The sequence below is a fragment of the Denticeps clupeoides genome, chromosome 10 (assembly GCF_900700375.1).
Source record: "Denticeps clupeoides chromosome 10, fDenClu1.1, whole genome shotgun sequence".
NCBI classification, from domain to species: domain Eukaryota; kingdom Metazoa; phylum Chordata; class Actinopteri; order Clupeiformes; family Denticipitidae; genus Denticeps; species Denticeps clupeoides.
In genome coordinates this window covers 840,772-855,596 of record NC_041716.1, presented here as the reverse complement: position 1 = coordinate 855,596, position 14,825 = coordinate 840,772, and the positions used below count along the sequence as shown (strand labels likewise).

The 14,825-nt window shown below is 46.6% G+C and overlaps 1 protein-coding gene across 2 annotated transcripts; it reads left to right on the top strand.

The window, feature by feature from the left end:
• Positions 1 to 2,939: 2,939 nt before the first annotated feature.
• On the top strand, positions 2,940 to 14,825 carry LOC114797909 (eukaryotic translation initiation factor 4B-like). 2 transcript variants are annotated; one of them, XM_028993179.1, is made up of 13 exons: positions 2,940 to 2,962; positions 3,832 to 3,972; positions 4,118 to 4,323; positions 4,904 to 5,020; positions 5,509 to 5,563; positions 5,646 to 5,786; positions 5,870 to 5,995; positions 6,075 to 6,266; positions 6,346 to 6,586; positions 7,173 to 7,258; positions 7,335 to 7,584; positions 9,715 to 9,758; positions 14,049 to 14,825. In XM_028993179.1, exons 1-13 carry the CDS (start codon positions 2,950 to 2,952, stop codon positions 14,066 to 14,068), a joined length of 1,632 nt encoding a protein of 543 aa, XP_028849012.1. In that variant the 5' UTR covers positions 2,940 to 2,949; the 3' UTR covers positions 14,069 to 14,825. The 2 variants fall into 2 exon arrangements, with proteins under 2 accessions (XP_028849012.1, XP_028849013.1); XM_028993180.1 differs by lacking the exon at positions 9,715 to 9,758.

Sequence of the window (14,825 nt, the reverse complement as noted above, 5' to 3'; positions counted from 1 at the left end):
TTCAACTAAAATCTGCAGCAGATCAATTGTTTTGCTTTAAAATTCTACGAAAGCAAACTTTTCCAACAATCATATGTTCAAACATCAAATTTAGCCCCCAAAGAAGAACATAAAATACAATATGAAATGTATATTTCAACATAAATATTATTATCTAATTTTTATAATATAATTATTATCACAGAGATCTTTTTACAAGAAACGTAAATAAAATTCGGATTCGGACTGAATGGTGTCATTACACCTCAACAATCACTCACTATCTCTTCCACACACACTCACTAGAGGCTAATTGCACCCGGCGATGTAATTTGTGGCTGGGGCCTGAAAGCTACATTTCTGTAATTAAAACCCAGAGTATCGGCAATAAAGTGTAATAAAATTGTTCTAAAACGGAGGATTACATCAGTAAGTCCTGCGGGGCCAGATGTGAGCGAGGCTAGGAGGCAGGAATGGTGGGATTAACGGAGAAAATCCCAGCGGGCAGAGAAAGGGCTGTGCTGGCCGTGCGGATTAGGGCCTTGTGTGCAGTCAACATGCTGTAATCCCGAGATTAGCGGATATAATCACCTGTAAATACACCTTTCCCGGTGCCCAGCTCACTGTGCTGGCTTCTGCCACCCGACAAAGAAACATCATGAGAAGCACATCACTAGAAAGACGAAATTGTAAAATAATCCAAGTTGTAATGTAAGGATGCAACAAAATGTTATGTGTACATCCCATTATGTAAATGTTCTATGGACATTATACCATATTGTCATGATCCGTTCCGGCAGGGGTTACTCCGGCTCCGGAGTTCGGCCCAGAGTTTCATGTTCATCTCGTGTAATGTTCCCTGATCGTGTTCACCTGTGTATAATTATAGAATTCTATAAAGCTGTCCTGGTCGTGTCTGTTCGCCGTCAGGTCATTGTGTGGTGATGTTCCCTTGTCGCGTGCATTATGTATTAAACCTCTGTCCTCCTTCCTCGCCATGTCCAGCCCATCATGACACATATTTAAATACTCCCAGTTGAAGGTAATGTAATCCTGCATTCAGTGGTCTAAGTATCATGTATAATTAGGTTTGAGATACACCAAAAAATGGGAAATAGACTAAATGTTGTACGATGGGTGAAAACCAGAAATGTTCATCATAAGAGAGGACATTGTGCATAATTGTCTGAATCCGATGGTTGACGGAGTTTAGAGTTTGAGTCCCTCTAGTGGATCATAACTGGAACTGTACTTCATGTACCACAGAGCAGGGGCAGGTGAACAAACATTTATTCTATTTTTTCAAAGCATTTGCAAGTGAAATATTACTCTGTTGGGTCAGAAATCAGAGGACTTCCTCTCTAGTCGTAATTCTTCTGCAGGATTCACCCTAACCTAAGGCCTGAGGCCTAATTTCTGTTAAGACAAACATATTTGTAAGATTTCTTATTTCATTTGTATATTTTAATGTGTCGTCACAATATTCCATCCTGAATGGACAACATAACGGTCTGGATAGTGCATAGATGTGGATAGATAAAATGGACTTGTTAAGATTTTCTGTTAAAGCGCAGCGTTTGTGTTTAATATTTTATAGCTCTTTCTGGAAATCCCCTCATCTCTTTAACTCGTCCCTTTCACCACAGGATGTTCCCACAGGAACGACTGGACTTCAGCTGCCTTGCATGCACACACCCTGAAATGAAATATAGTTTAGTGTTTGCAATATGGTTGCCGAATTTTATACTTTATGTACTTTTCGATCCTGGATCCGTGAACAGTGTCAAACTCAGAATGGACGTGATGTAAACTGTTCTTTTTGGCAAGGACTGAAGTCACATTTTTGGCAGCTATAACATCTGCAGTACACACTCTGACTTCTGGCAGCATTTCTCTTTTCTTGTCAATTATTCTTGGGTCAGGGTTAGACTCCCAATTCATAGTGACCGCAGCCAGTATCATGCATTTTTCAGCTTGTTTCTAAAATCAATTTGTGTACCATCAACCACCGTGTACCATTCCACATTGCAAGCAGTCCACAGAACCACACAAATACCATGCACAAAAAATCCGACTACAAAAAAACATCCCTGTTGGAAAAAAACATTGAAGAAAGCACAGGGGCTGGCCTATTTTAACCAGTTCCCAATGGAATCCTAATTTAAGATTCAAGATTTTTATTTGTCACATGCAAAATTATAGCAGTACAACATGCTAGAAATGGATGTGAAATGCATCCTGAACCGCTCTGTTTATGCTGTACATGGCTAAGAATATATAAAATAGAAAAATGGGGACAATTTAAAGCAGAAAGTCAACTTTATTGTCATCATCACCTTAAAGAAGTACACAGAGAGATGAGACGGCGAAGCTTTGGGGATTCACAGTGTGCAAAAAGACAAATAACACACAACACAAAAACATGAAAAAGGACATTGTGCTCCGACCCTTAAATAGTGCAGGCCGAGACAAACTAGTCAAACGAGGCTGACAAGTAGCAGCAATCTGATTATATCAGTGTATGGGTATATGTATAGTATATAGTGTATATGGTATTTACATTTTACATTTACAGCATTTACCAGACGGGATGGACAGCCTGGGGGGTAAAAGCTGTTACTTTACTTTACTTTGCAGATGCTTTTATCCAAAGCGACTTACAGGAGGAAGACACCAGCAATTCTCGTTCGATTTCTATAGATTATGAGTTAACAAAACTAAGAGCCCTGATAAGGCCGAACTTGTTAGAAAATGAACATGTTCCTCATACTGCCAGATCAGGCTCTGATGCTGCAGTACCTTCTTCTGGATGAAGGCAAGAATAAAAGTCAGAAAGCTAAAATGCAAGCAAATATTTATGTTGGCTTTTTATTAAGCCAAATCTCATTCCAACTGGACTGGAACACGGGCCCGAGATCTCGGTCCTCTCGCGAGATCTGGCCGCCCAGCCTGACGCAGTCGCTCTCCATCATGGCGGCGTCAGGTGAGGACCGTGCCGTCTGCGCGGGGCCCGCTGTGGGAAATGCGGCGATAGAAACGCGGCCGGTTTGGGGGAATTGGAAACTGGGTGCCTGTTACGGTTCGGCGGCCTTGTGCTAAAACTTGCCATCGCAAAAAAAAAAAAAACTCCAGGAGCCTTTTTCCTAAAAGCGACGTTGACGCGTGGAAACGCGGCGCCTCGGTTCGTGTTTGCGCGGCAGACCGAGGCTCCGCGACCCCACTCGAGCTGTGACGTCAAGTCTAGAGCCAGCGCGCTGCGTGGCGGTGTTCGCGGGGCGTGCGCGTGTCCTGTCCACCCGTGGGGTGTCCGGAGGACCGGGGACACGCCTGAGCCGTGCTGCGCGGCGATTGGTCAGCTTCACTGTTGCCCCGCCTCCCGAGGCCACGCTGCTTGCGGATTGGCCAGCGGGCTGTAACCACCGTGCGTCATCGGTATTGCAGTTTTGTTTTTAGTAACATTTCGTGTTACGGGACTGTCACCTAACTTGAAGAAAATAAATCAACTGCAGAAGGGACATGCATGGCTGTGAAAGTAATGAGACGATTAGAAACGTCCATTTTAATTCCATTCCTTTGATTCGTTGGCGACTGGGTGGAATTTCCCACAATAGCCTGTGGAGTGGCAACCCGTCGTTCTCTGCTGGCATACTCATTTTGGGCCACGCACGACATCGCTCAGAACTTCCTGGGTTTGTCTGCGTTGAATGTGCTGACGGTTTTGCAGAGTTGATAAGATGCGACTCTCGTGCACCGCAGGGCCATTTTCATAAAACCGTCAGGTGCACGAGTTGCGTTGCCCTGCCGCGCCTGTTTGGAGCGCGTGCTCCACGTTGCCGTGTGTGTCACGTGCAGGTAAGAAGAAGAATAAGAAGGGGAAGACCCTGACTCTGACCGACTTCCTGGCAGAGGACAGTGGGGGTAACCCTCCTCCTAACTACGCCCCGGTGAAGCCCACCAGCTGGGCAGATGAGACGGATGACCTGGAAGGAGATGGTAAGCATTTCCTTCTGTCTTAAACCATGTTTGCTGGAATTATTGCATGGAATAACTTATTTATAATGAATCATTACAATTTTGTGTAATGCTGAATAAATCTCTTTTTTTTTTTTTTACTCTTTGCTCTCTTTTTTTCCAATAGTTTCCACTTCCTGGCACACTGAAGATGACGTGTACCGCGCGCCACGCATCGACCGCTCCATCCTGCCCACGGCACCCAGAGCGGCTCGGGAGCCCAACATCGACCGTTCCCGTCTACCCCACAACCCCCCGTACACCGCCTTCCTGGGAAACATCCCGTACGACGTCACGGAGGACTCCATCAAGAGCTTCTTCCATGGCCTCAGCGTGAGTGGCGAGTAAAAAAATAACATCACGCGTTCAGAACAGGACTCCTGTCAAACCCACGTCCCGCTGGCTGCATCCCGCGAGGTCACTTTATAAAGATCTATTATTAGGGTGCGTGATAAACTACAGATCCCACAATGCAGTGCTTCAGTTGCCGTTTCACTGCAGCTGAATCTGTACAGGAGCAGTTTCCACGTCGACGACAAATGGGTTGTGAAACCTTCAAAGTCACCAAAACGGCGTGCGAACTCGGTGCGTAGGGAGCTCAGTTTGTCACCAAGGCGAGCATTGCATTATGGGATCTATAGTTTGTATGTTATCAGCTAGTCATAACGCCGGGCCGCAATAATAGATCTACATAATGTGATCTTGCGAGTTTGAAGCGTACGGTAGGAACTTTACATAAAACGGTAGACTTAGAGCTAGAGAGACCAAGTGTCCCGCTTTGCATTGCACTGCACTGCATTTGGTCCTGCATTTTGAGATAATGTCCAGCATTTAACAATAGACTAGAATAGAATATCTTTATTGTCATCGACAGTGACTTCACGTGTGTACAGTGTATGTATAATTTTTTCAGATCAGTGCCGTTCGCCTGCCCAGAGAGCCCAATAACCCGGAGCGGCTGAAAGGTTTTGGCTATGCGGAGTTTGATGACGTGGAGTCCCTGCTGCGCGCCCTCAGTCTCAACGAAGAGGTGTGTTGTAGGTCATTGTGATACACAGCAGCACAGCACCCGCTGCACACAGTGAAACGTGTCCTCTGTATTTAACCATCACCCTTGGTGAGCAGTGAGCAGCCATGACAGGCGCCCAGGGAGCAGTGTGTGGGGACGGTGCTTTGCTCAGTGGCACCTCAGCGGCACCTTGGCGGATCGGGACTCAAAAAGGGGAAAAAAAAAAAAAAGGCCTGGACTATAACTACTATAACGATACAGGATTTTATCAATTAAAATGTTAATTTATATAAATATTTTCCATTTACTATCCAACTGCAACTAAAATAGCATTTTATAACAACAAATTTGCATTCTAAAAAAAAGTCTTGCATGTGTAGCTGTGTATCAGAGAAAGAAAACTGCATCTCGGGTGGATTACGTTCGTTCATGCATCTCCTGTCTCAGGAACATTTTTGTTGTGGGCGTGGTCGTTCAGAGTTTTTTTTTTTTTTTTGATCACTTCTCAGAACCTTGGCAACCGAAGGATCAGAGTTGACATTGCGGACCAGTCTGGAGATAAAGGTAAAGGGGCGTGTGCTGTGTGTGTGTGTGTGTGTGTGTGTGTGTGTGCTGTATTTGTGCGTCACCGCGTCCCCTTGTGCAGAGAGAGATGACCGTTCCATGTCAGGGCGTGACCGCAACAGAGGCAGCGACGGCGGTCCAGACAAGACGGACTCGGACTGGCGGGCGCGGCCCACCTCCGATGCGTATGATGCGCCACACAGGGAGGACGGCTTTGGAGAGCGTAAGTCGACCCAGTTCCTGTCTCCGAGATGCGGCGAACGTGCGTTACTGACGGTAACGCAGCGTGTCACCGACACCCTCCAGGATCCCGAGATCGATATGATTCTGACCGTTTTCGAGACGGACCCCGGCGAGATGACCGCTACGATGGCGGAAGAGACAGGTATAGAGATCGCTATGACGACCGGGAGCGTAGAGACTATGACAGAGGTAATTCTGAAAGTATTTGACCTTAAATGACCTGCGCTCTGGGTACTTTTCGAGTGGTGACGCGTTTCTGTGTTTGCAGGTTTTGATTCTCGCGGTGGGGGGCGGCGGCCATTTGGCAGCGGTTTCCGGCGGGACTACGATGACAGACGGGATGATTACAGGAGTGGAGGAGGCGGCGGGGATCGCTATGGCGATCGCTACGGTGATCGTGATCGTTATGCAGACCGCGACGACCGATATGAAAGGCGGGAGGAGCGTAGCGAAGACAGAGGTGAATACCGGGGACACGATCGGTTTCCAAAAGCTCAATGTCCTCCGCTCTCTGACTCCTGATGTCACTTCCTGCCCAGGCCCCACCCAGAGGCCCAAACTTAATCTGAAGCCTCGCAGCGTCCCCAAAGAGGGCGAGCAGAACAGCTCCGCCCTCTCCCAGTCCGGCAGAGCGGCCTCGATCTTCGGCGGGGCCAAGCCAGTGGACACGGCTGCCAAGGAGCGCGAGGTGGAGGAGCGGCTGAAGAAGGAGCAGGAGAGGCTGCAGCGCCAGCTGGAGGACGACAAAGGCAGGGGTCCGGAGCGCAAACCCCGCGAGAGGTGGAACCAAGCAACACAATATACAGTACAGGCCAAAAGTCTGGACACCTTCTCATTCGACCTGTTTTCTTTATCTTCATGACCATTTACGTTGGAAGATTCTCACTGAAGGCATCAAAACTATGAATGAACACATGTGGAGTTATGTACTTAACAAAAAGTGGAGACCTGGCCTCCACAGTCACCGGACCTGAACCCAATCCAGATGGTTTGGGGTGAGCTGGACCAACAAGTGCTAAACACCTCTGGGAACTCCTTCAAGACTGTTGGAGAAGCATTTCAGGTGACGACCTCTTGAAGCTCATCGAGAGAATGCCAAGAGTGTGTAAAGCAGTAACCAGAGCAAAGAAACTAGAATATAAAACATGTTTTCACTTATTTCACCTTTTTTCGTTAAGTACAGAACTCCACATGTGTTCATTCATAGTTTTGATGCCTTCAGTGAGAATCTACCAACGTAAATGGTCATGAAAAGAAAGAAAACAGAAAAAGAGAAAGTGTCCAGACTTTTGGCCTGTACTGTATTTCGTTGAAACGAGTCACTCTGTGGTTTGAATAGTTAATAATTTGTCATAAATATCTCCAGGCATCCCAGCTGGCGTAGCGAAGACCAAACAGAACGGTCAAGGGCAGGAAGTGAGTCTTCACAGACGTGTAGCACGTCAGGCAGAGGTGAGAGTGATCAGCCCAGCATGGGTACAGATGCCACGCCCGGCTGTCCTCCGAAATATATTTCTTTCTTTTCTAGTGTCTAGGCGTCGTGAGAGTGAGCGCTCTGTTGAGAACGAGGTCTTCTCCAGCCACGAAGACGAGCCGCCTTCACCAGGAAGCCACGCCCCACCCTCCAAACAGCAGGGGCTTCCACTTAAAGTCGTGCCGGCTCCGCCTCCCAAGGAGAACGCCTGGGCCAAGAGGAGCGCCATGAACGTAGGTTCGAGCGACAGTGAAGCCCGACCTACCGTCTCGCCGAGCAGCAGCGTACCCCCCAAACTCAGCAGGTCAGAGTTCACAGGCATTTCAACCCTTTTACATCAAATGACATCAAAAGAATTTCTCTTCCTCGCGTTCAGTCTATCACCTTTCCGTCTAATTGACCCTGAGGGGGTAGCTGCAGTGACCCCCCGATCTCACATTGCGCCGTCCTTCTGGGAGTGACTGAAATGTCCACAAAGCCGTCCCTGTGCACGGCGGCCCGTAAAGTCAGAAAAGAGAGGATTTTATTCAGCCGCCGTCTAGACAGCCACATTTCTCCCAGCAGCACCTTATCCCACACTACATCCATTGTACATTTACAGCATTTACCAGACGTCCCTATAAAGTGAAAGTGAAGTGATTGTCACATGTGATACACAGCAGCACAGCACACGATGCACACAGTGAAATTTGTCCTCTGCATTTAACCATCACCCTGAGTGAGCAGTGGGCAGCCATGACAGGCGTCCGGGGAGCAGTGTGTGGGGACGGTGCTTTTCTCAGTGGCACCTCAGTGGCAACCTTCTGATTACGGGGCCGCTAGGCCACCACTTCCCCCACCACTGTAGGTACAGGGACAGTCCCCCCCTGGAGCCATTTAGGGTTAAGTGTCTTGCTCAGGGACACGATGGTAGTAAGTGGGATTTGAACCCGGGTCTTCTGGTTCACAGGCGAGTGTGTTACCCACTAGGCTACTACCTCCCGTTGTAGGGCTGTTGAGTGTGTAGAGAACACAATCCACCGAAGCTCAGCCAGGAGGGGGCAGTGGTGGCCTGGCATGTAAGTAAGTGACTCGTAATCGGTTGTGGGTTTGAATCCCTAACTGCCAAGGTGCCACTGAGGTCCCCTAGTGTGTGGGGTACTGTCCCCACATACTGCCCATACGGTAAAAACAGTATGAAATGTTCTGTATTGTTCCAAGGGTGGTAGTAGCCTAGCGGGTAACACACTCGCCTATGAACCAGAAGACCCAGGTTCAAACCCCACTTACAACCATTGTGTCCCTGAGCAGGGCACTTAACCCTGAGTGTCTCCAGGGGGGGGACTGTCCCTGTAACTTCTGATTGTAAGTCGCTCTGTATAAGGGCGTCTGATAAATGCTGTAAAATGTAAAATGTAAATGTCAGCCACCCCTTGATATTTCAGGTATAAATTTCGGTGAGGAGATTTTCTTTTGCAAAAATCCAATCCAATTTATTTATAAATCACATTTAAAGCATACAGAAATTAGGCCAAAGTGCCGTACACTCATAAAACATAAAAAAAAGCAATGACAAAATTCAAAGACTTAAAAGCAGCAAAAAAAAAAAAAAAAAATCCCATTAAACCAACCTTGCTTGATCAATGACCAGTAAATAGCTGGGTTTTTAAAACGTGAGATTTACTGGCAGCTCGTTCCAACGTTTAGGAGCCACGACTGAAAAAGCGCGATCTCTTCAAAGCTTAAACCTCGTTTCTGGGACGCCCGAAGTGAGCTGGCCTGCAGACCTTCGTGGTCGAGGTTTAAGAACAAATCGGGGTGTGGTGAACTGTGTACCATTTTTATTGGTAAGCAAATACATTAGTAATATTTTCTGCTATCCTAAAACAACATGCATGGTGTTGACGTTACGAGTCAGATACTCAGATTTATTCCGTATTTTCAGTCCAGCACCGCGTTGCGCGCTGCACTCTGATTGAAACCTACAAACCCTTTAAAAACGCGTTGTGAAACCTGCCGAGTGTTGGCCCTGATAGGAAATTTACGATTATTATTATTATTATTACTACTACTTAATAGAATTTGTAACGCAGGTAAATTGATGTGTTCTTGTTCTTTTCATATTAAGACACATTAAAACAAACTAGTTTTAAGAAACTATCGAGTGGACCCCACCTCTCTGTAGAATGTCCACCCTGTGGACCCCACTGCTATGTAGAATGTCCACCCTGTGGACCCCACCTCTCTGTAGAATGTCCACCCTGTGGACCCCACTGCTATGTAGAATGTCCCCCCTGTGGACCCCACTGCTATGTAGAATGTCCCCTCTGTGGACCCCACTGTTCTGTAGAATGTCCCCTCTGTGGACCCCACTGTTCTGTAGAATGTCCCCTCTGTGGACCCCACTGTTCTGTAGACTGTAACGCGTCTCTGTTTGCTTTTTTTTTTTGTGCAGCTCCGCAGTTCCTGCAGATGCAAAAATGCCTCAGAGAGGTAAAGGTGAGTTATTTCAATTGAGAGACGCCTCTGACAGCCTCACGTCCCCGTGTCAAGTGATCGTCCAGCTGGTCCTCTTGTCTGTCCGCTGGGCGTGATTGAGTGGTGGGCCGGAAAGGGAGAGAAAGTTGTGCTCATCATTTCTCTAGCTGTGTTTTGGTAACTAGGCACCGTAACGGTGCACCATGGAGAACCTACCTGCTGTTAATGGCTTCTGCAGGTTCGGACTTTGCCGCAGGTGTTGTTTTAGACCATTGAAAAGACGGCGGGTTTTGGGGGAGTCGGTTTTGTTAACCACTGAATTTACGCATCTGGGTTTTAAAAAAGAAAAGAATAAAACAGGGTTTTAAACGTGTTTCAGTCGGCAGCTCAGTGCCGGACGAGAACAAGGTGGCGCCCTGCGCGGGAGGGGCAGTGGGGACGCGTCCAGCCGCGACCGCCGTCAGGAGGCAGACAGGTCAGCCCGTCGCCGGCACCCGCTGACACTCCGCCCGTTTCCCAGAGGCCACTGCAGCGCTCGTCGCGCCACGCCCGAGGTTTTCACATTCGCAGCGTTGGACGGCGTCCGCTGTAGACAGAGGGGAGTCCTCTGTCCTAGACGCTTGTGTTTTTCTTGGCCTGCTAACCCCATTAGCCATGTCTCCCCCTTCTGCTGAAATGTCGGTTCTTGTGGGGCTTCATCTGCTGACAGCGTCAAAACGCGCTGGACCAGTCTTGGGAACATTTTATTTTTTCTCAAAGATTTTTATTGACTTTAAGCAAAAGAAGGACGACAACAACAAAAAAGAAAGTAAAAAAATACAATGCACACAATATAAAAAGATCCCACAAGTAAATCCATTCTGTAAGAGTTGCAGTAGAGTATTATAGGAAAAATGGCAATTTAGTCATATTAGAAGAACAATAATGATAATAACGTGTGCAATCCTAAACCCAAAAACCTTTCCACATAATATTAACCTCATCCTCATGCCAGATCGATTAATTGAAATGAACTAGACTACAATATCGTTTCTAGAACACTAATAGTCAGATTCTGAGACTGGAGGCTTGTAAAATACTCCAGGAACGGCCTCCACACCGTATGAAATTGTTTGTTGGCATCATTAATCGAGTAGCGTATCTTTTCGAGGCTTAGACAGGACATGAGGTCCCTCGTCCATTGAGCACGGGTGGGGAGAGCAGCACCCTTCCATCTGAGTAAGACTGCACGTCCGGCATTTTACCGGGGACAGACAGACATGTTTGGACTTTTTTTTTTTTTTGTTTTTTTTTTATTCCACAAAAGACTTTTTTGGATTTCAACCCCCCCAGAATTCCCTTATTACGTCAGTCGTTTTTAGAATGCGGTGTTCTTTTTTTTTTTTTTACCATTTTGAATTCCTGCCAGCTTCACGGTGATCCTCCACATCTCCTTCGTAGATGCCAGCTTCTAATGACTAGCGGTGCGGACCTTCACTGGGCTCACGATTCAACGCAATGATGATTATCATGTTAGTGGTTCTGCATTAAGTCACATGTTCTGCACTCCATCGACACCCGTCATGACGTCATCAAATGCTTGTAAATGTTCTCGTGTCCTTTCTTGTCCTCTTTTCCTCTGTCCTCACCTCTCCACAGTGATTTTTTTAGTTTTTTTGGACACAAGGCTTCACTGCAGCTCGGCAGAACATTACACGAACACCAAAACTAGGCCTGCCAATTGATAACAGAATGTTAAATAATCAATCATAAAAGCGATTGGTTGCCACTCCCTGTGCGGCAGACACACCCGCCCTCTAGTGTTGGTGCGAAACGCACCTGCGACTGGAGCGTACACAAAACACGCTGCGTTCATTTAACTTGTTAAATATTTCAAATGAATCACAGCAAATGATCTGTTAACAGATAAGCTGTTTACAGGCTTCCGACTGTCATTAAAAACCTGGAAACCAGGTCCTGAACAGTTTTGGAACACAACATAAACATATAAAGTTATGGAAAAGTCATTGACACGTGAATTTGTAACGAATTTGTACAACGAGGTATTTTACAGTGTACGTAGTGAACCGCATCACGTTGTACTGGGTGTGTTGCCTCCATATTCCAGAACTTTATTATCCTAGTGTCTCTTTTTAACATGTAAATTACAGCTGATCTACGCCAGGACATGATGGAGGACATTTTGCCCCGACTCGGGCTGCGTGAACTTGGAGGAAGAAAACCAATGTTCACGTATGATCAAGAAAATTTTCCGTAAAGAATTTGAAAAGTCGTGGAAATTCTTTTTTTAAAAAGAATTCTTACTGAACTAAACCAAACTAAAACGTACTCATGTTATTGTATTTTCTGATATCTGTAGAGGTTTGAAGCGACCAGTAAGAATCTCTGACTTCTTTAAAGTCTGTATTGTAATTTCTCTTAATGCATAACAGCATTATGTGGTATTATTTTTCAAGAAATACTATTGTACGGCTGGTCAGTGGGTTACTAATACTATATTTACTTGTCTGAAAGTTAAAACAAAGTGACCAATAACTTGGTCATCATGAAATCATCATGAAACCTGGTCTCATCAGCGGAGTTTTGCTGGCTTTGGCGTGTGATGCGCGGTGGCAGCACTTGCCGTGGGAGTGTTTGTGGGTGTGTGCACACCAGCCTGCTTTAGTGAGTGAATGTGTGTGTGTGTGTGTGTGTGTGTCTGTCTGTCTGTGTGTGTGTGTGTGTGTGTCCAGCCTGTGCTGTTTGACTCGGTTGTCCATTGTTCATAGAAAGGACTGCAGACGAGAGCGTGATCTCAGACCTGCACCAGAGCCAAAGAGACCTCCTGTGTCCCAGCAGCAGGACCCCCACCCATGTCCCTCCGAGTCTCATAGGTGTCGGATATGACAGCTCCTCAAGATTGAATTTTTTTAAACATTTCTGCATGACGTGTAGTCCACGCCCAGGAAGCAATTTCCTCACGAGCTGAGCAGATGGCGTGGGATGGCCAGGATCCCACCTACCTCGGACATGATCGCACAAGTTTACTTGATAAAATCGATTTCTAGTAATCATGTGACTCCCAGGTGCTGCTCCAGCAGTCATTCTCCCCATACAGTAGCCGTGTATGTTGCTTCAGAATAAGATATTATATATAACTGTCATTGCTGTTCATCTCTGGATGAGTGTACAAAGACGGGAACCTACTTTTCATAGGTCCCCTGACGTGAAAATGTGACACAGAGATTTTTTAACATTAATACGAGTTCCCCAGCCTGTCTGTGGTCCCGCAGTGGCTAGAAATGGCGGTCGGTGTAAAGAGTGTTTTGGTCGTTCTGCTTCACTGTTCAGAGAGCGGCAGCTCAGACGGTCGGATCTGGAATTTGTCCACTTATGACGTGATAACGGGAAAGGTCCCCTCCCGTTTCTCATGCTTTTTCCGCCCAGGGAATTTCCCACCCCGCCCCTGAAACATGATCTCCACCGACCGTCATGGCCTCCAAACGTCTGAAGCATCGCGAGACTCTGAAGTTTTATTAGTTTTATTCTGGAAAAATGCACACACCACTACCTGTCTGTGCCAAAAATGGTGTTGATGATCAACTTCTATAGGCCGCTCTCCTCCTCATCCCACCTCTCTCCTCCTCATTAGCATTTAAAGCTACAGACTGTGAGACTGTGGGTCCTGGGAAATCTCACTGTGGGACTGGATCAAAGGGGCTGTAATTCTGCACCAAGACTGAATTTTGGAAAGAGACATCAGATACAGAATTAGGGGACCAACAAGACCGAAATAAAAGCCGAAAAACATCATAATAGGGGACCTTTAAGAAAATGTAAGATATGTAAGTGGACAACGTATGAATAGATAAATGGATGGTATTGACATTTTAGTTGCTCTTTTGCCCATCAGAGTTTACTTGTCCCGTTTACCTACCTGACGTGGTACCAGTTCTGCTTCAGGGGACACGGTCACAGCCATGATTCCGCATCATAAGAGAGACTTATTGTCACTACAACAGTATACACTAAAGACAGTGTCTACACAGACCAACCATAGTGCATTTATAAAAATGTAAGAAGATTACACATAAATATGAATTTAGGAAAATTATACTGTCAAGTATATTCAGGATATTTCGATTGCAAAATGGGCAGACTTCAAATGTCACTGTTCCATGTTTTCCATGAGAAGGGTTTATAGTTAGTTAGTGGGCTTCTGTTCTGAACAGAATTTTTATATTTTAGCCATTTTTCTATTTGAAATGACCACTATGTTTAAAGCATGGCTCGTCTGCATCACCCGTCTCTTTTGTTCCCTGTTTTCGGCAGAAATTCAGCTCTGCCAGTAAATACGCAGCCCTGCTGATGGACGGCGACGCGGGCGATGGTGGCGACGCGGGTACGGATGGACGAGGGGGACACGGCCGGGACCCATCAAATCTGACCGAAATTGAGCCACAGCACTGAAGAAGAAGAAAAACAAAAACAAAAAAAACAACCTCATCCTTCAGACCCCAACCGCGCCCATCAGGACTCATTTTAAACCTGACTGCTGTGACCGCTGGTGGCCGGTGGCCCGTCACCGACGAGTGACGTTGCTCTGATTAATACTCGCCGTCTCGTTTCCTTTTAAAGTGCAGTTTTGGATTCCGGAACTTTGAGTGAGACGATTCCCGCGTGTGTGAATATTAGCTGGTTGAACGCGTGTGTGAATATTAGTTGGTTGAAGAAGTGTGTGTGTGTGTGTGTGTGTTGGAGTGTTTAATCCGGGCGTCTGTAGCAGCCAGCGGCGCTCGTATAAACCTTTAGCTCTGCTGCATGCGCTGAATACGCTTCGTTCCCGTGACAACGTACCCAGCGTCCTGGGAATGTCTGTCATTAGTTTTAAGGGCTTTTGTAGTCTGCGGGGCCGAGATCCCGTTCCTCGCATTGTCACGCCTCCGCCGGTTTTAATTTACGCGGACCGAAGGTGATGTGCACCTTCTCGTCCCCTCGACTCCTCCACCTTCATCTGGACCAGGACTGGTGCCCCTGGGGACCTCGGCTCCCGAACCCCTGACTGGCTTCTTGTTCATTTTGCTCCTGAAGAGTCCATTTTAAACAGCA